General features: G+C 34.2%; 4 protein-coding genes across 8 annotated transcripts; 2 read left to right on the top strand and 2 right to left on the bottom strand.

The window, feature by feature from the left end:
• The first annotated feature begins 1,351 nt into the window (after window positions 1-1,351).
• Window positions 1,352-2,249, top strand: LOC146917901 (blue copper protein-like). The gene is made up of 2 exons (XM_085719621.1): window positions 1,352-1,561; window positions 1,722-2,249. Exons 1-2 carry the CDS (start codon window positions 1,396-1,398, stop codon window positions 2,114-2,116), a joined length of 561 nt encoding a protein of 186 aa, XP_085575747.1. The 5' UTR covers window positions 1,352-1,395; the 3' UTR covers window positions 2,117-2,249.
• Window positions 2,250-3,858: 1,609 nt separating this feature from the next.
• On the bottom strand, window positions 3,859-7,840 carry LOC146917900 (uncharacterized). 5 transcript variants are annotated; one of them, XM_085719618.1, is made up of 3 exons: window positions 7,506-7,815; window positions 6,038-6,935; window positions 3,859-5,930 (listed from the first exon to the last, which is right to left on the bottom strand). In XM_085719618.1, the coding sequence occupies exons 1-2, from the start codon at window positions 7,684-7,686 to the stop codon at window positions 6,049-6,051; spliced, it is 1,068 nt and encodes a 355-aa protein (XP_085575744.1). In that variant the 5' UTR covers window positions 7,687-7,815; the 3' UTR covers window positions 3,859-5,930; window positions 6,038-6,048. The 5 variants fall into 5 exon arrangements, with proteins under 5 accessions (XP_085575744.1, XP_085575745.1, XP_085575743.1 ...); XM_085719619.1 differs by having other exon boundaries at window positions 6,038-6,929; XM_085719617.1 differs by having other exon boundaries at window positions 6,038-7,533; window positions 7,661-7,806.
• A 4,445-nt stretch (window positions 7,841-12,285) lies between these two features.
• Window positions 12,286-14,869, bottom strand: LOC146917899 (uncharacterized). Its single transcript, XM_085719615.1, has 2 exons — window positions 13,120-14,869; window positions 12,286-12,528 (listed from the first exon to the last, which is right to left on the bottom strand). Exon 1 carries the CDS (start codon window positions 14,763-14,765, stop codon window positions 13,131-13,133), a length of 1,635 nt encoding a protein of 544 aa, XP_085575741.1. The 5' UTR covers window positions 14,766-14,869; the 3' UTR covers window positions 12,286-12,528; window positions 13,120-13,130.
• Window positions 14,870-17,152: 2,283 nt separating this feature from the next.
• On the top strand, window positions 17,153-18,741 carry LOC146917898 (thaumatin-like protein). Its single transcript, XM_085717323.1, has 2 exons — window positions 17,153-17,285; window positions 17,683-18,741. Exons 1-2 carry the CDS (start codon window positions 17,231-17,233, stop codon window positions 18,357-18,359), a joined length of 732 nt encoding a protein of 243 aa, XP_085573449.1. The 5' UTR covers window positions 17,153-17,230; the 3' UTR covers window positions 18,360-18,741.
• Window positions 18,742-25,995: the final 7,254 nt, after the last annotated feature.

The raw sequence follows: 25,995 nt of genomic DNA, 5'->3' as shown, positions 1-25,995 counted from the left end.
CCTACAAATAGAAATTTTGTTATGATAAAGTAATGATTACACATCTTTTTCATTAAAACTTACTTGTTTTAGATGCTCAATCATTAATTGCCCTTGGGGCACTGGTTAACATTCTCCTCTTTTTTTTACAAGTCAAAATGAAATATATGTTAATACCGAAAACACATTCTCCTTAGCACAAACGTGCCAGATAAGAATTCTAAAGTTTAACAACAAAGTTTAATCAATGAGTGAAAGACTCAGTGATTAATGTGAAGTTGAAATTTTTTATTTTGCTTTACAATTATTAAATAAATTGTTTGTTATGGTAGAGAGATAGATTGTGTGCAAGAAAAAAAAAATATTGGAGGAAGAGAGTAACAATAGTTTGTTAGAGGACAAAGATAGATAATCAAGTTTATTGAAAAAAGAGTATGTTTAAAAGCAATAGGAATTCATTAGTGAATTAAAAAGAGGGTATAATAGGAAAAACGAAACAAAAAATTCACTTCTTTTTTTTTTGGTAGTGAAAAATTCACTTCTTTAATTTGAAGCGTACTATTCTAAAACGACGGATAAAATGAAATAGATGGAGTATATATTTTTATCACCCAAAGATGTTAATTAATTACTCCCTCCATTTAATTTTTATTTTAAAATAGTAACGTTAAATTAAGGATGTGGACTTATTGGAACTTTTTTTTCTGTTATATTCTTATTTTAATCCACTAATAAATTCTATTTTTTTAAACAAACTTTCTCTTTCCAACAAATTTGATTTTCATTGTACCCAAAAAAAATGATTTTCATATCTTTCTTTTGTAACAAACAATTGATATATTCTTTCTTCCTTCAAAAAAAAATTGATATATTCTTTCTTCAACTTCATATTATTCAAAGTATAACTATGATCTTTCAACTTTCCTACAACTCCATCTTTAAAAAAAAAAACAAAAAACTTTCCTACAATTTCTTTAATCAAAATTCAGATTTCAATTATGGTTTCAACTTTACTCAAAACAAAACAAAAAATATAGTAAATCTTTTAACAATGTTACAATCTTTCTTATAGAATTTCTACTTTACAAGATTCATCGTTATAATGTAACAAAAGTTTGTTTAAAAAAAACTTTATTTTAAGAAAAAATACTTTAATTTTTCATATCTTTTCTTCCGTATGTAACCAAAAAATATATCTTTTCTTCGCTAACAAACTTTAATTCATTCCTCCATAACAAACAAAAGATTGTTTAAAGAAAAGAAAAAAAAAAACAAACAAACAAACTTTGGCATATCGTGTTCTTGCTTGCAATTATATAAAGCAGACCTATTGTCCCAACAAGATACTCACAGCCTCCTTCCTCTAAAAAAAACATAGCCTTCTGTTTTCCTTCTTTCTGCTCACTATTTCATAAAATGGCATTTTCTAATGCTTTGGTTTTAGCCTTCTTTTTAGCGATCAATATGGCACTGCCAACTTTTGCAACTGTCCACACCGTTGGAGATACTTCAGGTTGGACAATCGGTTCTGATTATAGCACATGGGCTAGTGACAAAACCTTTGTAGTTGGAGACAGTCTTGGTAAGTATGAACTATAAACTTTCTTTATTAAACACAACTCAATAATGAGAAGAAAATTGAATTTTTCTCAATTTGATTATTTGTATAGTTTTAAATTGCAACCATAATTTAAAAAACTAATGTATGTAATGTATGTATGTATGTGACTTTATTATGACAGTGTTCAACTATGGAATTGGGCACACGGTGGACGAAGTTCAAGAAAGTGACTATAAATCATGCATAACTAGAAATTCAATTAGTACAGACAGTAGCGGTGCCACAACCATTCCCTTCAAAAAAGCAGGAACACATTACTTCATATGCGCTGTTCCTGGACATTGCGTGGGTGGCATGAAACTCTCTGTTAAGGTTAACGCTTCTTCTACTTCTGCTGCTCCTTCTGCAACACCATCAGGGAAAGTTGATGGCACCCTTGGCGCAACAACTACCACACCTTCCACGACCACCACCACTCCTACCACGCAAAGTGCAACTTCAGCTACTAGTACCTCACCAATTTTTGCTTTCTTTTTCACAGTTTCATGGATCTTGATAGGTCATATATTGGAGTGAGACAATTTTCTAAGATAGCCAGGACATATCATTTTCTATTAATTTGAATTCTTGTTTGATTTATTCAGACTCATGGAGTTCTAGTGGTATTAATTAGTAATCTAAGAAATCTTGCATTGTTTTTCTGTTTTTATTTTTGTGCTTAATATATTGAATGATTATTGGTTACTGAGTTTTTTTTTTTACTTCTTTGGTTCAATCTATGTAAGATAGTCTTATTTTGAGATCAGGGTAAAGTCCTAATATTTAACCCGGTAGATCTGGAAAATTGTGAAGGAATTGAAGAATTTACGGTGGCAAAGTGAAAATAACTAGCACTTCGTGATATATAACGAAAAATTTAAAATACTTGAATTCACTTTGTAAACTCTTCTTGCTTACGATGCATTAATTATAATTATAAATAGGTTTCCATAAAATAAATGTACAAAGATTGTACTGCTGATGAATTAAAGAAATAATGGAAAGTTATTTATAATTTTATTTTAGTATAAAACTTTGTCACAAGTAGTTTGATTTTGATCTGCAAGTTAAGGGAACTGAAGAGTTATAACCAGGTTCATAGTTACTGGTAGTGTAGACTAGTAGTACTATAGTTCTTGGTCATAGTCTTAGCACCAAAATTGAGGACCCTAGAAAATCCTCCAAATGTGAACAAAATGAAAATTTGACACGAAATATACAATTTCAATTATTGGCATCACCCATCTCTTACTAATATTAGCCGAAATAACAGACTAGATAAACAATAGAAGCGGTTAATATGACAATACTTTTTAACTTTTGCAGCTTTAGCATGTTTGGTTACAATTCACGTTTAATCAAAGTTTTTTTGTTTTGAAATGTTAGTTATAGTATTATTTATTGATTAAGAATATTAAATTGTTTACTTGAGATAAGAGAAGGGACAAAGGGGAAATTCATTATTCAATGCTAATCAATATAACTAAAACTTCAACATTAGCACCTAATGAGAGAAATAAAGGGTAACATAATGTTGCACCAATGGTTCATTGCTTGTTACAGGAAATTGCCTAGAAAAACAAACAAAAATAATGGATTTGATCGCAATTCGCAATTGAGAATCTTAAATAGCCAGTACAGATTTAATAAGTCCAAAACATTGCCATGGCATGCACAAAGATAAGGTCCGCGACATCGATTTAGCGAGACATCAAGGTTTTTGATGTCTCCACAAGGAAAATGCAACGCAACATCAATGATCGCGACAACCACGAACATGATTAAAAACCTTACTAGTTTGATGCATAATTATCAATTATCATCAAATTTACTGCTGCAACTAATTACAATAAGCAATGGCAGGTTGAAGGGAAAAGAAAATAATAGCATTATAACCTCTCCAAGGAACATGGCAGAAAGGATGACAGAAAAGAAAAGCTCTGCAGCTTTAACGGTGTGAGTGAATGACACAGCCACCTTTTTAAGACTCATATTAGTAAAAAGGTACCCAAAGTATGCACCACATTGAGTGGTAATATCAGTGCAAGCTCGAAACAAATAACACACACGCATGATCAACAACACAACTCAATAATAGATGTTGATATCAAAAGAGTTAAGTATCCAAATTTATTGAAAGAACCATGTTTCTTGACAAGCATTTCAGAATATAAATCACGGGCCAATTCGGAAGAAAATCAGATTCACAACAAATTAGGAAGATAAGCATAGTTATAAGAAATAAGAAAAGTCAACCACTATTGTTGTTACAAATATCATAACGAAACTAGTAAAGTATAACTTTAAATCAAAACAAATGTAATAGTGAGCCAATTGTACAAATTTTTCTTGTATTTCTATCAAAAGAAATAAAGATTAGACGATCGTTTTAAAATTCAAAATAACAAATTGTAACTTGAAAGCACCTCACCTAGTGCTAGATTACAATAGACCTCTAACAATCATTTCACGAAGAAGTGCCAGCGCCTTATCATTCTTGTCATATTTGAACAAAGCACAAATAAGAGTTTGGTAAGTTACCGCATTTGGGGTGCAGCCATTGTCTTCCATTTTTTACAGCAAGGACAATGCTTAATCAAACAGACCCTCTTTACAAAGCGCATTAACCATCACATTATACATCCAAACATCCAAACAGGCCTTCTGCAACACCATCACCATCAGGGAAAGGTTCACCTTTCGATGGCACCCCCGCCACAACAACCACCACACCTTCCACTACCACCACCACCACTCCTACCACGCAAAGTGCATCTTCAGCTACCAGTATCTCACCAATTGTTGCTTTCTTTCTCATAGTTTTATGGATCTTGATCGGTCATATATTGGAGTGAGACAATTTTCTAAGATATAGTCAGGACATATCATTTTCTATTAATTTGAATTATTGTTTGATTTATTGATTTATTCAGACTCATTGAGGTTCTTGTAGTATTAATTAGTAATCTAGGAAATCTTGCATTGTTTTTTTGTTTTTATTTTTGTGCTTAATATACTGAATGATTATTGTTTACTAAGTTTTTTTGTTTACTTTGGTTCAATCTATATTCTTATTTTTTGAGATCATGGTAAAGTCTTAAATCCCAATATTTAACCCGATAGATCTGGCAAATTGTGGTTCAATCTACGCAATTATACAAAGATCCATTCTGGTGGAAAACTTGGTCATAGTCTTAGCACCAAAATTGAGGACCCTAGAAAATTCTCCAAATGTGAACAAAATGAAAATTTGACACAATATACAATTTCAATTATTGCCATCACCCATCTTTTACTAATATTTGCAGAAATAACAGACAAGATAAACAATAGAAGCGGTTAATAAGACAATACTTTTTAACTTTTGCAGCTTTAGCATGTTTGGTTACAATTCACGTTTAATCAAAGATTTTTTGTTTGAAATGTTAGTTATATTATTTATTGATTAAAAATATTAAACCTGTTTACTTGAGATAAGAGAAGGGACAAAGGGGAAATTCATTATTCAATGCTAATCAATATTGCACCTAAAGAGAGAAATAAAGGGTAACATATTGTTGCACCAATGGTTCATTACTTGTTACAGGAAATTGCCTAGAAAAAAAAAAACAAAATGTAAATATGCAGAATAATCAAACTTGCATATGACCGATGGGGATGGGGAAAGTCGCACACACCAAAGATCATGAATGAAACCACACAAGTTGGATTTGGAGTAATACATGACACAAACTACAGCGATGTAAAGCCAGAAGAAGAAAATAAGTTTACTTTTAAGAATAAAGTACCGCATAGTTCGTGTGTATGATGCCACCAAGTTGCAACCTAGTCCTTGGTATAAGTAGGTAAAATAATTCAGCAAGATGTTTAAAAGATAGTATCTAGAACAAAAATAATGGATTTGATCGCAATTCGCGGTTGAGAATCTTAAATAGTCAGTACAGATTTAATAAGTCCAAAACATTGCCATGGCATGCACAAAGGTAAGGTAGGCGACAGCGATTTAGTGCAACATCAAGGTTTTTGATGTCTCCTCGACAACAATGCAACGCAACATCAATGATGACGACAACCACGAACATGATTAAAAACCTTGCTAATTTGATGCATAATTATCAACTATCATCAAATTTACTGCTGCAACTAATTACAATAAGCAATGGCAGGTTGAAGGGAAAAGAAAATAATAGCATTATAACCTCTCCAAGGAACATGGCAGAAAGGATGACAAAAAAGAAAAGCTCTGCAGCTTTAATGGTGTGAGTGAATGAGACAGCAACCTTTACAAGACTCGTATTAGTAAAAAGGTTCCCAAAGTATGCACCACAGTGAGTGGTAATATCAGTGCAAGCTGCAGACAAATAACACACGCATGATCAACAACACAGAACTCAATAATAAATGTTGATATCAAAAGAGTTAAGTATCCAAATTTATTGTAACTTGAAAGCACCTCACCTAGTGCTAGATTATAGTAGACCTCTAACAATCATTTCACGAAGAAGTGTCAGCGCCTTATCATTCTTGTCGTTTTCGAACAAAGCACAAATAAGAGTTTGGTAAGTTACAGCATCAGGCATGCAACCGTTGTCTTCCATTGTTGAGAGTAAGGACAATGCTTCATCAAACAAGCCCTCTTTACAAAGCGCATTAACCATCACATTATACATCCAAACATCTAAACGATAGCCCTTATTCAAAAGATCTTGATAAATCTCTTGTGCATCCTTCAGTCTTCCATTTTTGCATAGTCCATCAACAAGTGTTGTGTATGTACACATATTTGGCTGAACTCCTTCGTCTTTCATCTTCATTAACAACGCAATTGCCTTGTCAACCTGATGGATTTTGCACAAAGCATCCATTAAAGAATTGTAAGTGATCACATCAGCAGGTTGGCCTTTATGATGCATCTCATCTATAAGATCCCAAACATCAGAGACTCTTCCTGATTTCCGAAGTCCATCAATAAGTGAATTGTATGTTACAGTATTAGGAGTCATGTTTTTTAAATGCATTTCTTTGAAAAGATTCACAGCTTCATCCACCATTTTATTCTTACATAATCCGTTAATCATGACATTGTAGCTATTAACATTAGGAGACACTCCCCTTAGAGGCATGATGTTGATTACATACATTGCTTTGTTGATTTCTTTTACTAAGAAACACCCATCCATCAAAGAAGTATAAGTAACAACATTAGGTTCCACACCTTGTTTTATCATAACAGGTAAGACACTTGTAGCTTTTTTGACCTCTCCTTCCTTACATAAACCATCAACCAATGTATTAAAAGTACGAACATTTGGGGTGATGTTTTTCAATGTCATGTCATTTAACAAACCAACTGCTTCTTTCATTTGACCCAAAATGGAAAAACCATATATTAGAGTATTGTAAGTGACGACATCAGGACAAATTTTCTTAAAAATCATTTCAGAATATAAATCATAGGCGTCAATTATGAGCTTATCTTTGCATAAACTATGAATGATTGCAGTGTACATTATCACATCAGGTCTAACCAATAATGACCCTTCAATCTTTCTAAGCAATTGCAAGGCAGCTCTTGTTTCTCCGGATTTACATAAGCCGTTGATCAAAGTCCCATAACCAACTTGATCAAGGTGAAACCCCTTTGCTATAACATGATCATGAAAGTAAATGGCTTTCCTAACCTCGCCATTAAGACAAAGACCTTTAATAAGTGTAGTTAACGTTACAGTATTTGGCTCGTAACCTAGCTTAAGAATCTTACCCAATATAGAAAATGCAAAATTGAGTTGATTCAAGTGGCAGAAAGAATTAATCAAGATGTTTAAAGTAACAATATTAGGTTGAATTCCTTTGATTTCCATTTGATAAGAAAATGAAATAGCGGTATTGAACTGATTCAACTTAACAAGGGAAGATAGAATTTTACCAAATTCGATTATGTGTTGGGTAGGATTCTTCATATGGAGAATGCGATTGAACGAAGAAACAGCATCATTAACATTGTCAATGAACGAAGGAAGAGGCTGAACGTGTAATCGACGAATTGGAAGAAAGAAATTGTTGAGAGATAGAGATGCGTACCTCAACTTTAACAAATAGGATGACATTGTGAGCGAGTGAGTGAGTTTAAGGTTGCAACAAAACAGAACACGATTGTGAATGAGAGGAAGAAGATGAATTGATGTATCTGTGAAGAAAGTATAGCGGTGTTGGTTGAATGACTGATTTGTAAGTATAACTGCAATTCATTTCATCCGAACTAAAATGACTACATTGTCATTTTTTTTTAATGAAACCTTTAGAAATTCATCTCTTAAAATGAATAAATGACATGTTTACGTTTGAAACTCGACTTTTATATGTTATAATGTATTGTTCAAAAACTCAGTCGTTACATATTACAATGTATTCTCTGTATTAATTGAGTTAACCTCACGTAGACTGTATGTCATTGTTAAGACCTTAAAATACTACTAACTTATATGTTTATCTTTAATTTAAAAATTAAATTTTTAATTTAGAGTTATTGATAAATAAATTAATAAAAATTAGAGATTACCTTGTTAAACTAGTGTCCCTTCGAAGAAGAAAAAAACTTTATTTTAAGAGGTTAAAATGAAATATATTAACACAAAAAAGTGTCAAACAACACAAGAAGTGCCTAGGAAGACATCAAAAGATCCAAGAAACCATTTACAAAGGGAGAAATAACAAGGGCCAAAAAACATTGTAGTGAAAATCGAATGAGGCAATCTTCAATTTCAACTACCAAAACACTGGAATTTTAACTTGCTCAATGATGGAATAAATATTCTCCTCCTTGTGTTAAAAAATACGCTTGTTTCTCTCTTTCCAAATAACATTGATTGTGTTTGTTTCAAAAAAGATAGGAATGACGACATGGATTTCATTTATGTCTATAAATGATCCTTTGAAAAATCAATGTGTTTGCCTTTTAGTGAGCTTAAATAAGAGGTGCTATGTTGGTTGAGCATTGCTACTACACAATTAAGCTGAAATCCCATTGCTCCGACATCATCGTCGAAGTGAATGACATTCTTAACCTTGCCACGAGGCATGCTATGTGATAAGCGCATTACATTTCACCAATTCATCAAACCAAATTCCAATATCAGTAATCAAGTAATGCTGATATTAAAAAAGAAATCCCCCAATGTCGTTTATAGCAACACCTTGCGTTTTTAAACTGATTCTCTTGAATTATAAGCAATCCCGAAATCAACACCAACAGCCAAACCAACTCCAGCTCCACTAAAATTATTTACATCTGCGTAACTGATGATATTCATTCCAGCCATATTCACACAACCAGCTGCTTTGATTCTTCATGTTCACCCTTTCATCTATTCCTGCTTCTTCAATACCACAGCTATCCAATTCTGTTTAACAACCAACTGAGCCCCTGTCCAACTCATCAAGTAATGCATACAGAAAAATAATTTAATGCAGGAAAAATAATTTAAACAGATTCGAAGTCTGCTACTCAGACTGATTCACTGTCCTCTCCCAGTCCACCTTCACTTTCTGCAGTGTTTGTCCTACCTTTAGAGCTTCATGGAAAAGCAACATATTTCTATACTGCATATGGCACGACATTGATACCAACAGTGGAACTCAAAATCTTTAGCTCTATGTTTCATGGGTTTATAGGTTCATGGTATTCTGATGCCATAAATCACAATGTTACCTATTCTGATGCTATAAATCACAAGCTGCAATTCCTTCAATCCTTTTCAATTTTACCTTCTTTTTTCAAAATCTTTGATCTTGCAGCATCATCGCGGAGTCCATCTCCTTGTGTTGAATGCCTCTTACGAGTAAAATCATTTGAATCCTGAGAACAACTTATTTCAAATGCAGCAGAATATATAAATATTTTAAATTATTGAGTCCAATTATTGAAAGGTTTATATGATATCTGAGAAATTTGAAAGTGTACAGCAACATAAGACACAGTACTAAAACTTTTCAACTGCATGACTCTGGACAGCTTATCAGAGCACCTCTAGCTGGATAGCTCAAATCTCAGACTATCCACTTCAAACCCCAACATCTTAGAATGGACACAGTACGTGACTCCCACAAACATAGCTTACAAAAAAATACACACTTTGCTGTTAACACAAGTCAAGTCTATGTGAAAAAGAAAATTGGGTATTTTCCTCAGTCATGGTTGGGGTGACGGATCTATATATCATCAAACAATTCATCATCGAGACTGACATGAAACATAGAACCAGCAAATAACAGGACCGTTCAAAACATGAAGCATACGACTAGCAACCACCAAAAAATAATATTACTGCAACCATTCAAAACATGAAGTATACAACCAAATGACCAATGTCATTCAAAACATGAAACATACAACCAGCGACTATTTAATACATAGCCCAACTTTTTTTTTTTTTTGAATGGCAAAATATATATATATATATACACATATATATATATATACATATATATATATATATATATATATATATATATGTGTATATATATATATATATATATATGTGTATATATATATATATATATATGTGTATATATATACACATATATATATATATATATATATATATATATATATATATATATAAAGAAGAAAGGGAGCTGTACAAATACACCAAATGGCCGTCCTAAGACGCCAAGTTCAGCACACTAGGTAAACCCGATACCCCACAAACGAGGAAAGAGGGAAACCACCGCGGCACCACCAAAACAAAACAAAACACCAACAAGAGAGGCGAACACCACACAGGCACCCCCCGAAAGAGACCCAACACGCACACCACACCCTGCAAGGAAAAAGACCAAAAAGAAAACCCAAGGAGCCAGGCCGGAAAGGTAGAGGCAGAGCACCCCCACCCAACCACCCCCCCCCCCCCCCCCCACCCCCCCCCACAGCCAGGCACACAACCACCACAACCTCTACCGTTGCCAACAAAGGACAGGTTGCACCTCCCACTCATGATAAGTGCAGGAACTAGCAGGATACATAGCCCAACTTGTTAAGTTTATGGCTGACTTTTTAAGAAATTTGTGAAATACAATTAATAAGTTTTTAAGTTTATTAATTAAGATTGTCATAAAATACATAAAATAAAAATAAATAATAAAGTGCATACAGTACCAGCAAGGACAAAGTTTAGTAGGAAAATCTGAAATTCTAATTATGAAGGATAGTACAACCATTCTATGAAGAAAAGCCAAAGTTACTCAACTTATAATTCTAAATTCATACAACAAAACAAAATTGAGATGAAATCAATGAACTAACCTTCAATGAGTTGAAGGTCAAAAATCAATATCCTCCAAAAAACAAAATTGAAATCAAGTCTCCCCAAGAATCAAAACCTGAAGCAAACATAGATGAAGCAATTGAAAATTCATGTTGCAAAAGCCTCCAAAGAATAAAAACACATGAGACTACAGCAGAAATGGATATCGAACTGAAAATCAATGAACACAACCTTTTGATTGTCTTGTTTCATCTGCAAAACCTAGTTCAAGCTCTGCTTTGATTGATCAACTTCTATAAAATGCAGAGAGAAGAACAATCGGAGATCGAGAGAGAAGAACAATATCAGGAACAAAGAGAGAAACATGACGGCAGAGAGCTAGAGAGAATAACGGCAAGAGAGAAACTCGAGTAAGAGAGAAGCTCAAGCCTGTGAGAAAGAATCGTGTGACTGTGTTGTGAGAGTCACGGGATAGATGAGATTAGTGGGAATTTTGAAATTCTCTCTCAAAAGATGGTATTCGAAATCTTCCAATTTTGCAAAGACAAAATACCCTATAAAATTCTGGGGATTTTACAAATTCTCTATTTTTATCCAAACAAGATATTTGAAGACAAATCATTTCCACTCCTCTGGAAAATTACATTCTGTTAATAAAATTCCCTATCCAAACACACTCTAAGGATTAAGGAGGAAAAACCATTATGTATTAATAGAGAAAATAACTGGAAAAGATTCACTTTTTAAACCATAAAAAATCAAACTAGAATGGAGAGACTACATAGTACTTACAGTTTCTTGTGAATTTTTTGTATCATATCTATATGTCAAATTGTTGGCCTGATGTATGTTATTTCAGCAGAGGGCATTAGTGCCGATATCTAATATCTATATCTATCCACGAGGAATAATACCAACAAATCTATCTTTTTTCTACGAAAGAAATGCGCTTTTTCTAGTTTTGAAATCCCAGACAAACACCTTGAGACAAAAGCCAATCATATAACTGTCTATACTGAAATCCTTGGCTTTTTTCTATGAATCAAATTGATTTTTATCAAACCATCAATCATTAGGGGTTTAAAAAAAATTAAACCAATCATATAACTGTGTACTGAAATCCTTGGCTGCTTTCACATAAAAAGGGCAACCTGGTGCACTAAAGCTCCCACATACACAGGGTCCGGGAAGGGGTCTCACCATTTGGCGTATTGTACGCAGCCTTACCCTGTTTTTTACACAGATGCTGTTTCCAGGACTTGAACCTGTGACCTTTCAATCACATGACAACAACTTTACCAGTTGCGCCAAGGTTTCACAATCAAACAGAAAAATAGACAAAAGCCGTGATAAAGAACTCGGGCAAATGAACTTTATAAGAAAATAATTCATATAAATTAGAAAATTGGGTCTCTAAAGACTAACTTGCATTAGACACCAAGCTGCCGAAACAATTTATTTGATATTATAAACTAATCAGAACCATAATACAAAGGGTGAGGCCAACAATTATGGAGGACTATGATGAGCAACATTAGTTTTTATATACAGGTTGTAGGAAGAAAATCATATTGAAGCTATAACTAATAAACCTGTAAATTAATCAAACTTTACAATTGGAAAGGACCGAACTCAAGAGCCTGTGAACAAAATTGTTGTGATCTCAAGACATCAGAATAGCAAAATCTGCAATGAAAAAAAAGAAATCATGAAGATGTGATGATGTTCACCGGTCGATTGAGAAAAATAAAACTTAAAAATAACTTATAGTAACTTTTTGCAGCTCTTAAGAATGATCAAATGAAAGCATGAAAGATCCAGCAGATTAAGAATGAACCAACGTCCATATTTGATTATATTCTAAGGGGAATGGATGAGGTATCAGTTTAACATCTGCTGAGAGCTGTTATTATTATTGTATCTTGATATTATTATTTATAGTTGGCTATAAAACTAACAGTCCAACTAACTGAATATTAGCATACTTACAATATGCTAACATAGTTGATATTAACAAACTATAGCTGCAACTGCAATATGTCGAGACTGGACAAAGCAGAAGATAAATTAACCACTGATATTCTTTCAATAACAATATGAACTTAACAGTATCTAACTTTAATAATAAAAAAATTTAAAAAAAAAAAACACTAAATTCAAAGTTAGCCCACTCTGTGGTCCATCTTCATTTCTATATGTGACAGTAAAAGGAAATAAAGATAGGATGGTAGTCATAAAAACTCAAATAAACTAATTTGTAACTAGATGGCATCTCACCTGTTTTACTCTTACAATAGACCTCTAGCAATCATTTCACATAGAAGTTTCTCCGCCATATCTATCCTGCCTTTTCCAAATAGAGCGCAAATAACTATTTCATAAGTTACAGCATCAGGAACGCAACCATTCTCTTCCATTTTTGAAAGTAAGGTCAATACTTCATCAAACAAGCCCTCTTTACAAAGGCCACTAATCATAACAGTATACGTCAAGACATCTAGATGATAACCGTTAATTAGAAGTATCCTGAAAACCTCTAGTGCATTCTTAAGCCTTCCGCCTTTGCACAATCCATCAATTAGTACTGTGTATGTGTGCACGTCTGCCTGAATACCCCAATCCTTAATTTTCGTAAACAACTCAATTGCCTTGTCAAGATTATGGTTTTTGCACAACGCATCCATTAAGGAAGTGTATGTGATCACATTAGCTGCTTGACCTCTATCACACATCTCATCAATAAGATCCAAAACATACGAGATTCTTCCAGATTTGCAAAGTCCATAAATAAGAGAATTGTACGTCACCGTATTAGGAACCATATTTCGTGAATGCATTTCCTTAAAGAGATTCACAGCTTCATCCACCATTTTACTATTACACAATCCATCAATCATAATATTATAGCTGTGAAGATTAGGACTCACTCCCCATCGCACCATAATCTCGAATACATCTTTCGCCTTATTCGCTTCATTGACTTGAAAATACCCATCCATTAAAGAACTATAAGTAACAACATTAAGTTTCACTCCGCTTTTTATCATCAAACCCAACAAATTTCTAGCTTTTTTCATCTCTCCATTCTTACACAACCCATCAATCAATATATTAAAAGTATAAACATCCGGGTCAATGTTTTTCAACATCATTTCATTAAACAACCCAACAGCATCTTTCAACTGACCCAAAATACAAAAACCATATATCAACGTACTATAAGTAACAACATTCGGAAAAATCTTCTTTTCAATCATTTCAGAATACAACCCATAAGCATCGGTCACGAGTTTATCCTTACACAAACTATCAATGATTGTAGTATACATTACCACATCAGGCTTAACAGACAAGCCTTCAATCATTCTAAGCAACGACAATGCAGCTTTAGTTTCACCGGATTTACATAATCCGTTAATCAAAATCCCATAACTAAACTGATTTAACTGAAATTCCTTTGCTATAACATCATCATAGAAGTGAAATGCTTTCTTAATCTCGCCGTTAAGACAAAGACCGTTGATAAGTGTAGTTAATGTTACAGTATTCGGCTCGTAACCTAGCTTAAGAATCTTACCCAATATAGAAAAAGCGAAATTGAGTTGATTCAAGTGGCAGAAAGAATTAATCAAAATGGTTAAAGTAACAATGTTAGGTTGAATTCCTTTGAGTTCCATTTGATGAGAGAATGAAATAGCGGTGTGGAAGTGATTCATTTTAACAAGGGAAGATAGAATTTTACCGAATTCGAAGATGGGTGGTGTAGGGTTGATGTTGAGGATGCGATTGAAAGATGAAACGGCTTCATCGACATTGGGGATGAATGAAGGAAGAGGTTGATTGAATGAGTAGAAGCGAAGGAAGAAAGTGGAGAATGGAAGAGAATTGAGAGCGTGCCTTGATCTGAATACAGTAATTGACATTGCTGTGTATGTGTTTGTGTTTTGTCCGCAATGAAAAACCTCCGGTCTCGGATGTACCCAGAATCTTTGTACTGTAATATCAATGCGCGTACCTTAAACATTATATCAAATATATATTTCCACTCAAAAAAAAAATAAAAGGAAATTGCAAAATCTTACAATTACCCCCTAAATTTTGAGAAAAGGCAAAAACTTCTTTGAAATTGTTAAATGTTAATCAATTTGCCCTCTCCGTTAACTTTATCCGTTAGTCAATATGACGTGGTTGTTGACTCCATACATGGTATTGTCACATGGTCTAACATGTCAGACCACGTGGACAGTCAACGACCACGTCGTGTCACTGACGGAGGAGGTAAATTGACTAATGTTTAGCAACTTCACAGGGTTTTTTGCCTTATCTCAAATCTCGTGGGGTAATTGCAATATTTTACAATTTCAAGTGGGTATTTACCTATTTACTCGAAATTTAATTAATATATTCTAATCACGTATGGCATCTTTTTAGCAAGGAAATTAGCTACAACATTGTCCCCACACTGAGTATGATGCAAACTAACCACCAAATCTCCATGAAGAAGGTGCTTAAAAGCCATGATCAAACCTTTATACTTGTGATACACATCTAAATCCTTTTGGATAAGGTCAAGAACAATAATTGGATAAAGAGACACGACACCTAAAGCCAATAGACGCAACTTCAAACCATGGTATAAACTCAAAATCTCAGTTTGGAGAACACAAAGTCTACTAATTTGTTGGAAGAACCCATATGAAAAAGAACTCGTATGATCACAAATAAGACCACCAAAACCTCCCAAGTTGGAATCAAGGAACATGTTGTCATCAACATTGAGAGCTACTAAATTCACATTAGATCATAGCAAAGTGACGATATGAGTAGACTGCTAAACGGTGTGAAAGCCTTCAAGACATAATGCAAAAGAGATAACACCTGAGAGCTAATGTCTTTGGACATAATGCTTAATATTAATATCTTCAAAGATATATTTGTTGCGAGAACACCAAAATCTTCCACATGATAATGGTTCCAATGGAGCCAATATTTGCAATAAATTATTTCATCCAAATACACAAATTATCTTGATCAAGAGAAGTGACTGACTGGGAAACAAAAGGACCACACATACATGATATGCGGGCGGGAAAACATAGCATGTAACATATTTTCACCACCTCCATTACAAGTAGGGCATGAGCTACCAAATTTCATTTATTTTTGTCCCCAATTAAATGAATTCTGCACTAAGTTTTAGTCATTTTTGTTTTTTTAAAAATTTAAATTTGTTTAATTATCCTTAAACTTTTAATTTTATGAATATTTTTTTTTCAAGTATGTTTAGAACATTATATAAATAAAATACAAAAATTTAAAATTTTTAAACAAGGATGAATTAAATATGAACTTTTTAAATTTTGAAAGTTCAAGAAAAGAGTAACAAAAATATCAACTTAAAAATCAAATATTTAGTTTCTTTTTCTTGGGCCAACTTTCTATAATGTTATTTAAGCATTTATGAAAAAAAAAACATTCAAAAATGCATATTAACTTTTTTTTAAAGAAAAATACACATTGACTTAATAACATGAACTAAAACGCGTGGTGGAAAATTTTCAAGGGACAAAAATGTACCACTTTTTTGTGGGGACGAAAAACAAAAGGGGTAATAGTCACTTTGATCCCTGAATGTGTAGCAAGTAGTTATAATAGCCCTTCAATGTATCAAAATTCTAAAATAGTCCCTGATTGTCCACTTTGTTAGTCAAAATAGTCCCTAACGCTTAAATAATCCTTTAATACTCACAATAACTCTTTTTATATAGGGACTAAAGTGACAATAAGTAAGTACGTATAAGGACTAACATGATAATAAGTAAGTCTATTGAAGGACTAATATGAGAATATTAACGAAATATTTTAATATCAATGACTATTTTGACTAACAAAATACACAATCAAGGACTATTTTGAAATTTCGATACATTGAGGGACTATTGTGACTATTCGTTCCTCATTCAAGGACTAAAGTGACTATTTCCCCAAAACAAAATTTGTGACTTTTTATTTTTTAGAGACAAAGAAACTTATTTAACTCTAAATATTTAAACCTCAAATAAATAATTATTTTTTAGAGACAAAGAAACTTATTTAACTCTAAATATTTAAACCTCAAATAAATAAATAAAAATAAACCTATTAATCTTAAGGGTTAACTTATGTTGTAAAATTTTATAAGAGACTTTTAATGTGAAAAATTTGCAATAATCATATTCAAAAACCCTCATCCCGATTCCATCCTGTCTTTGTTTTGCAGTTCCATTTACTTGGTCCACACCTTTTCTCTCTATAAAAGCATCGGTTTGCAATCCCTGATATACTACCACAAAAAGGGCATACTAAAGCAAGTGGCAAACACATAAGAAGCACTTCATTCTTCATTCCAATGACCACAATGCTAAGACTCATCCTTACTCTCTTCCTCATCTCTTACATTGCAGGTAACTTCCTCTCCTCTCGCTCACACACATTTTCTCTCTAAACCACATCATATTCACAGCTTGTTTTAAAATAAAAGGAAAAAAAAAAAATCTTAGACATCCAATTTCCTTTATCTACAATATATAGTCAAGGACATGTGAAGTTATGTTTAATTCAATTTATATATATGGTTAATTTAGACCACGTTAAAAAAAAATAGTGAACTTGTAGTTTCTCATTAGTTGAATTAACCATAATTTTAACGGTGAAATGAATTAATCATATACTCAACTGAACTAACTACAATTTAAACGTGATAAACCAAGTATAGCATGTGTATGAAATTATGAATGTCTTTATTTATATCATTACTCTTTTCAAATTAATCTAAACTTAACAACTTGTTATTTTAAACAGTGACTGAGATATCAGCAACATCAATAACACTTTACAACAAGTGTCCACACCAAATCTGGCCCGGGCTACAGCCCACTGCAGGAAAGCCTATCATAGCCCAAGGAGGTTTCAACCTTCCATCCAACAATGCCTACACACTCCAACTTCCACCACTTTGGTCGGGTCGCATATGGGCCCGCGACAACTGCTCCTTCGATGCTACAGGTCACGGTCAATGCACCACCGGAGACTGCGGTGGTATCCTTTCATGCAATGGCCTTGGCGGCACACCACCGGCAACACTAGCCGAATTCACTTTAGGCAACGACCAAGATTTCTACGACGTTAGTCTCGTTGACGGTTACAATCTTCCGTTAACGATAACGCCATTAAATGGTAACGGAAAATGTGAATTGGCTGGTTGTGTTAGGGATCTTAACGTTATGTGTCCCATAAGCCTTCAAGTAAGGTCAAGTAACATGAATCACGTGGTGGGTTGTAAGAGTGCTTGTTATGCTTTTAACTCACCTAGGTATTGTTGCACGGGTAGTTATGGAAGCCCACAGGCTTGTAAGCCCACGAGTTATTCAAGAATCTTTAAGTTGGCTTGCCCTAAGGCTTACTCTTATGCCTTTGATGATCCTACAAGTATTGTTACTTGTTCTAAGGCTAATTATTTGGTCACTTTCTGTCCCTGAATTGATCAATTAGCATTTAGCTTATGGTATGTTACTTTTAATGTTTGTTGTACTATGCTGATGAACTACTCTGAAAAAAAAAAGTTATGAACTACTCTTATGTGCCTTGTGTGTACCATTCTAATTGTAACTGATTCATGTGCTATGGTAGTTGTTGAGATTTTTATTCACATGGAAGTAGTTGAAGTGTTGAATTGTTCAAAACAATGATCTCTAGTAGGGTAGGCATGAAAATCTTAGTAGTACGTTTGTTTATTTACCAATATGAGTTTGAAGTTGTTGTGATTTGAATTTGATTTTAGAGATTTATAATTGATAGACTTTATATAAATTTCATTGTGATTTGGATTTACCAATATGTAAATTTCGTTGCTTGTTTGGTTTATTATTGTCTCTCTTCGGAACAAAATATGCAGAAGTGATTTTGACAGTGATATCACAAAATCAAAAAATAATTAGTTGGTGTGGTCACAAGTATTTGGAAATTCTATTTGGATTTTGGACACACATTTAAAAAAAGATTAAAAAAAAAATAGATTGTATTTATGTACTCAAATGATGAACGATATAAGACTTCATCTCATAAACTAGTTGCATCGTAGTCATTATTTTACTTTGTTTGAGTGTGAGGCGTGAGATGCCCAAACATCCCAGTGATGAAACTTAGTCTAAGCAGATAAATTAAAATCTTGGACACACACCATAAGCCTATAGTAACTATTATATAATCAAATCTAGAGGTGTCAATAGAGCCCCAAATTTCAAAGCCCACTTAAAAAGGCCCCCACCAAGCCCACTAAATTAAAGCCCCCTAATTGAAAAGAATTATTTGGGGTCAAACCCACTATAAAATCTATTTATTTGTGGGCCTAATAAAGCCCCATATTATAATTTTTTTCTTAACAGTTTATTTATGCAAAATAGCTTATTCGAAATAGTTTATTTATGCAAAACAACTTATTAGAATGACTTTTTAAAAACCGCTTATTCAAAACAACTTATTTATGCAAAACAGCTTATTCCGATCTCATTTTAAAAAACAACTTATGCAAAACAGCTTATTCGAAACAGCTTATTTATGCAAAACAGCTTATTCGAAACAACTTATTTATACAAAACAGCTTATTTGTGCAAAACAGCTTATTCAAAACAGCATATTTATACAAAACAGCTTATTCCGATTTCATTTTAAAAAACAACTTATTCAAAACAATTTAGTTATGCAAAACAACATATTTATGCAAAACAACTTATTCAAAACAGCTTATTTATGCAAAACAGCTTATTCGAAACAACATATTTATACAAAATAGCTTATTTGTGCAAAATAGCTTATTTGAAACAACTTATTTATACAAAACAGCTTATTTGTGCAAAACAGTTTATTCAAAACAGCTTATTTATACAAAACAGCTTATTCCGATTTCATTTTAAAAAACAACTTATTCAAAACAACTTCTTTATGCAAAACAACTTATTCAAAACAGCTTATTTATGCAAAGCAGCTTATTCGAAACAACTTATTTATACAAAATAGCTTATTTGTGCAAAACAGCTTATTCAAAACAGCTTATTTATACAAAAAAGCTTATTCCGATTTCATTTTAAAAAACAACTTATTCAAAATAGCTTATTTATGCAAAACAGCTTATTCGAAACAACTTATTTATACAAAACAGCTTATTTGTGCAAAACAGCTTATTCAAAACAGCTTATTTATACAAAACAGCTTATTCCGATTTCATTTTAAAAAACAACTTATTCAAAACAATTTAGTTATGCAAAACAACATTTATGCAAAACAACTTATTCAAAACAGCTTATTTATGCAAAACAGCTTATTCGAAACAACATATTTATACAAAATAGCTTATTTGTGCAAAATAGCTTATTTGAAACAACTTATTTATGAAGGTGAGAAAAACACAAGAAGGGGGGTTGAATTGTGTTTTTAAAAATTCTTCGTTCCTCTAAACAACTGAATACACTGATCAGAAGCTAAGTGAGACAGCTTCTGAAGTGATGATCAGAATCTAAATGCAGCGGAATAAAACAGAGAGAGAGAAGAAGAACGACACAAAGCAATTATACTGGTTCCTTCCACAAACCGGAAGTAGTCCAGTCCCCCTTGCACTTCCAAGGAGATTTCACTATGAGTAATATCTGATTACAAATGCTCAAGCACACAAGCAAGAGACTTCCAATGCTCAAGCACACAAGCAAGAGACTTCCTTTGCTCAAGAACACAATCAAGAGACTTCCTGCTCAAGCACAACTGCAAGAGACTTCCTAACTAAACAAAATTACACAGAAAATTGTTTAAGGTTGAACACTTGATATACAATCAGAGGTGCTCACAATACAAATCAGATACAGACTCAATGGACTTAAGAATTTCTAAGATATGACTTTGAGACACAGAAATTCTAAGTGAATGCAGAACAATTTCAGCAGAGGTTTGGTACTTGTGAAAATCTTGTGAGTCTTTCGTTCAGCGTTCTTGCATTACCAATTCTCTAGGTCTTCACTCCTTTATATAGAGGTGTGAAAGAGACGTTGTGAAATTGCCAGCACACCAAAGAGTCGTTGTTGAAGCTTGATCTTTCACCAATGATCTTTTGCCTGATTTGGTTGTTGTCCTATGAAGAACAAATTTGAAAACCATTCCTTATCCAAAGGAACATATATGCAGGCGAGACCGTATTCTGGAGCTGTTTTCTTGTCTTGAAGCGCAGACACAAAACAGAGTGGTGGAGAACGTGGTTGTACAATTCGTACAAAGTACAATGTCAACGCTTTCGTCCAAAATGCAAGCACACGCCTTCAAACACCTTTGAAATGACCGTTGCAAACTCCACTAATCCTTTGTTTGTGTTTTCGAATCCAATTGACAGCTTTTGCGTTGATAATTCTTCAAATCTTGATTCTTTGCAAATCCAGTTGATATTCAGCTTCTGGTGAAATGGCTTCTGATGAGGCAGCTTCTGATGATGCAGCTTCTGATGATGCAGCTTCTGATGAGATGACTTCTGCAGCTTCTGATGATGCAGCTTCTGATGATGTGGCTTCTGGACCTCTTGTCTTCAGGAGCACTATTCTTCAGGAGCAGCTTACTTCAGGAGCGCTATTTCTTCAGGAGCAAGTTGCCTTCAGGAGCGTCCAAGCTTCAAATTTTTGTAGTTTCCATAGCCCTTTATTTGCTCATTCAGAACCAATGATGATGTAACTTTATAATTATGGTCATGTACACTTGAACAAATATTAGCTAGTCCAATTTACAATTTTTAATACCTTGTTATCATCAAAACTCTTTAAGGTTCATTGTGAAACACATTTTGTTCCAACAATCTCCCCCTTTTTGATGATGACAAACAAAAGTATTTAAAATTGATCAATTGTTGTTAATCTAATTAACAAGTTGACTTTGGGGTTCTGAGGTTTGTAAGCTCAGAATCTGAGGTTTGTAAGCTCAAGCTCCCCCTGAGTCTGATAGTCTTTAAGGTGAGGTTTGTAAGCTCCCCCTAAGTTCTATCCAGGTTAATTAAATTCATTTTTCGCGCAATAATATTATCAGAGCTTAAAAGCAAAATCGAATCATTGAAAGAATTAACTTATAGATAAGAAGAATGGTTCAATTAACTTTACTTGAATTTTGATACTCCTTCGTTCGTTCATAGCTTATACCAATAAGGTAAAAAAAATGATAGAAGGTTTTCAAAAATTTCAAATGCCATTAATGGGGCTCAGAGCCATTAAATACTTGTCACATATACTCCCCCTTTTGTCATTATCAAAAAAAAATGAAATTAAATATAAGCACAAAAGACAAAAAGATATGAGAAAAACTCAAACGTGAGAGAGTATACTAAGCAATGAACTAAATAAATCAGAGCAAAAATCATGTATATTCAATTGTCAGAAGCAGCTAAACAGTCAGAATCAGTAAGCATTCAGAAGCGAAAAAAATAAGACAAGATGATTTCAGAAGCAAGGACTAAGAAAATAAAACAAACAACAAAACAAAAAGTAAAACACAAGGGTGTGCAACTAAGGGTTGGTTTGTTGTTGTTTCTTCATTTCTTCCATTTCTTCAGTCTTCTTCTTCAACAGTTCTTCAAGTTTTTGTTGCCTCTGAAGAAGAGCTTGTTCCCTTTCCTTAGCTTCTTGCTGCTGCTGTGCCATCTGTTTCTTCAGAAGCTTACACAACCTTGCTTCTCTGGTCAAGTAATCCGTTTCAAAGAAGAAAGGCTGGTTTGCCAGGAGCAGTGTAGAACTTCTTACTCTGAGACTCTGATTCAGATGCTCCATTACCCTTCTGACTGATGCTTGCTTGACTCTGATGCATTTAGCCTTGATTTCTTCAATAAGCCCAGCTGCCCGGTTCTGAAGAGATGCCCAGGAGTCTTCATATGCACCTGTGAGATCAATTGTCCTTCTTTGATCCACCAGATTATGCATCTGACTCAAGATTGTGAGAAGCTCAGAATTAATATATCCAGATTCCAGGATGTTTGTGGGTGGATGATCAAGGGTTTCAAGATCAGAATCACTGATTTCTAAATCTTGAATAGGATTAGGAACTGGAATGGTAAGGTGTGTTTGTGTGTTTGAAGATGAAGGCTGGTCAGAATCAATGTGTGTGGTGGAGGTTGAGGCTTGAACATTGACTAGAGAGATGTCAACATCCATGGGAGTTGGTTCTGGAGAGTGTTCAGGTAAAGGTTGAAACTCAGTTTCAATTGATGGTTGTTGAGGTGAAGATGATGTTTGAGTGTTGAGTTGGGGGTCAATAGTAGCTATTGGTGATTGAGGGGGTGTTGTGGGTTTATGTGGTTCAGGTGTTTGTTGATGGGGGTTTTCTGAAACAACATTTTCAGAAGCAACTGCTTCTGGAGTTGTTTCAGAGGCCTTTTCTGAAGTTTTGTCTTTGGGTAAGTCACCTGAATAGTGCAGAATGAGATTATCTAAGACAGAAGTGTCTTCTATTGGTTCAGGTGCTGATGGTGAAGAGGGTGAAATGGGGATAGAGGTGACTGGAATCTGGATTACCTGATTTGCAGGGCCAGCTTCAGAAGAGATCTTCTGTGGACCAGCAGATTGAGGAACTGCTTCTGAAGTTCCCTCTTCTGGAGCATTTTCAAAAATGAGCATCATATCGTCTTCTTCATTGTCTTCAGTAGGTTTACCAGCAATGGCTCTTACTTCAGCCAGTTTATCCTTGTAGAACCTATCACAGTCCTCCAATCCAAAAGCCTTGAGCTTTTCATCTCTTTGATGAATGTATTGAGCTTTTTGATCCTTTCTTTCTGATATAAGATCAGCAGCACGTTCATCTGCCATCCTTTTCCTTATTCGAGTCATCTCAACCATAGGACTCACAAGTTGAAGGGGAGCCTTCTTCTTCTTCAGCTTGGGATCAGCCTCCTCTTTCTCTATTTCTTCAAGAGCTTCATCCAGCTGCTCTTGAGTGATTACCAAGTCTGCCTTACCTTTTCTCCTCTTCTGTGGAATAGAAGCAGCACCAACCTTCTGCATCTTTCCTTTTTCCTTGATAGAAACAGGTTTAGCAGCTTCTGACTCAGTACTAGTTCTGGCCTTCTTTCCTTTAGTAGGAGCAGCTTCTGATTCAGAACTAGTTCTGGTCCTCTTCCCTTTAGGTGCATCAGAAGCAGCAGCTTCTGACACAGCAACTGCCTTGGCCTTCTTGCCTTTCCCTTTAGCGTGAGCAGCTTCCTCCAAGACGTACTCAGCTACTGATTGAACTAGAAAATCAGAGTCACTTTCCTTAAAGATGTGAGGAAAGTCCCTGATTATCTCAGTTTCAGCAGTTGTCATCTCTAACCATTTTTCATCTTTAGGGGCTTCTTTGATGAACTTCATAGAGCATAAGCTCCTGCTACTGATAGTCCTTTCAGCAGTAGAGACTTCGAAACAACTATCAGAAGCACTCCTTGTCCTTTTTAAGAACTCCAGCACCCTTCCTTGATGAAAGATTTCAGACAGCAATCTTCCATAGGGTACTTGTTTTCTTCCTCTTGTAATGCTTTCGTTTATGGCCCAGCAGAGATGATCCATTACATATCTTGGGAAGTTTATCTTTTCCAAAATAGCCATGAAGTAGATTGCTAGCTTCTGTTGATTGTTGGGTTGGTCAGATCCTCCTGCTCTTTGAAAGAAGCAATCATTACTGAATTTCACCAACATCCTGTTGTGAATCTCCATTTCAGAAGGCTTTGCATCTTTCTTCCCACCCAAAAGAGTGTTGAAGTAACCTTGTAGCAAGACATCTTCCTTCCTGACTATTTCTTGGAATCTTCCCTCTGCATGCCTTTTACAAGCTTTAGCTATAACTTCTTCAGTGATGGTTATAGGAATGCCCATCACTTCAGACCTTATTTCTAAGCTGTCAAAAGATGTAGGATTCATATCCATGACCATTTTCCCTTTCTTTGACCCAGCTTGTTTGCTTACGACTTTTGCAGGCTTTTCATTGTACACTTCAGCTTTTAACCAAAAGTCCTTGACCAAGTTCACATATGTTGGCCCATTTAGCATCCTGAAATACTCAGACAGCTCCTGTGTCTCTATCAATCCTTCCATGTTTACTTCGTACTTCTTGAGTGAAGTAAAATCCACCGGTGACTCTATTTGAACTATTAAGGATTCCCATGGAATATCCATAGTCTTTTCTTTGTAGATGGACCCAGATTCTGATACGCTTTGCTTGTTTGATGTAGATTCTGAAACTTTTGAGCTTGATGATGCCATTTGATGATTGACGAAGATTTGAAGAAAATGAAGATTTTAGGGTTCTAAGGTTGAGAGAATGCGCTTACTTCGCAAGAGGTTTGAGAGCAAATGTGTTTGTTGTGAATGAGTAGTGTGTGAATTGACAAAGTGTTAAAAGTAAAACGATTGCAATTCAAAAGAGACAAACAAACATAACATTAATGACAAAATTGGGGGCGCGTGAAAAGTACTTTCAAAGCTATTAAATCATCATTGCCCTTTTAGTTATACACCAACACACACAGGCCACGTAAGAAGTTCACAGAGTAACTACCAAGTTAGTGGGCCAGAAGTTACTTTTTAAAAGGTAACTTCCAACGTTTCCACTAATTTAACTATTCAGAAGCAACAAATCCAGCTTCTGGACTTCAGATGCTGACGTCATCATCAGAAGCAAGTTTTCCTCAGAACCTCAATAAAGAGCTTCTGATGGACTACCGCTTCTGAACTAACTTCAGAACCTAAAATCCTATTCAGGAGCAAGCAAGCATTTAATCAGATACAAAGTGCATGTTCAAATTTTTCTTTATAAAATCAAATCTTTCAACAGTTAAAGGCTTAGTAAATATATCAGCCCATTGATTTTCAGTATCAATGAATTGTATATCTAAAATTCCTTTTTGAACATAATCTCTGATAAAATGATGTTTGATTTCAATGTGCTTCGCTCTTGAATGCAAAATTGGATTTTTAGACAAACAAATAGCAGCAGTATTTTCACAATAAATGGGAATACTGTTAGCAGTTATCTGATAATCTTCCAACTGATGTTTCATCCAAAGTAGTTGTGTACAACAACTTGCAGCTGAAATGTATTCTGCTTCTGCTGTAGACATAGCAATAGTTG

The sequence above is a fragment of the Medicago sativa genome, chromosome 6, assembly GCF_051527215.1.
Source record: "Medicago sativa cultivar Bolivia chromosome 6, Bolivia_mono, whole genome shotgun sequence".
Lineage (NCBI taxonomy): Eukaryota > Viridiplantae > Streptophyta > Magnoliopsida > Fabales > Fabaceae > Medicago > Medicago sativa.
Note: the sequence above shows the minus strand (reverse complement) of the source record. Positions and strands in the feature narration are given on the sequence as shown.

Bases quoted from the DNA above. Each gene is read 5' to 3' on its own strand.
- LOC146917898 (XM_085717323.1), top strand. From the start codon at position 17,231: ATGACCACAATGCTAAGACTCATCCTTACTCTCTTCCTCATCTCTTAC. The intron at 17,286-17,682 runs GTAACTTCCTCT...TATTTTAAACAG, and splicing joins CCTCATCTCTTACATTGCAG to TGACTGAGATATCAGCAACA.
- LOC146917900 (XM_085719616.1), bottom strand. From the start codon at position 7,686: ATGTCATCCTATTTGTTAAAGTTGAGGTACGCATCTCTATCTCTCAAC.
- LOC146917901 (XM_085719621.1), top strand. From the start codon at position 1,396: ATGGCATTTTCTAATGCTTTGGTTTTAGCCTTCTTTTTAGCGATCAAT. The intron at 1,562-1,721 runs GTAAGTATGAAC...TTATTATGACAG, and splicing joins TGTAGTTGGAGACAGTCTTG to TGTTCAACTATGGAATTGGG.
- LOC146917899 (XM_085719615.1), bottom strand. From the start codon at position 14,765: ATGTCAATTACTGTATTCAGATCAAGGCACGCTCTCAATTCTCTTCCA.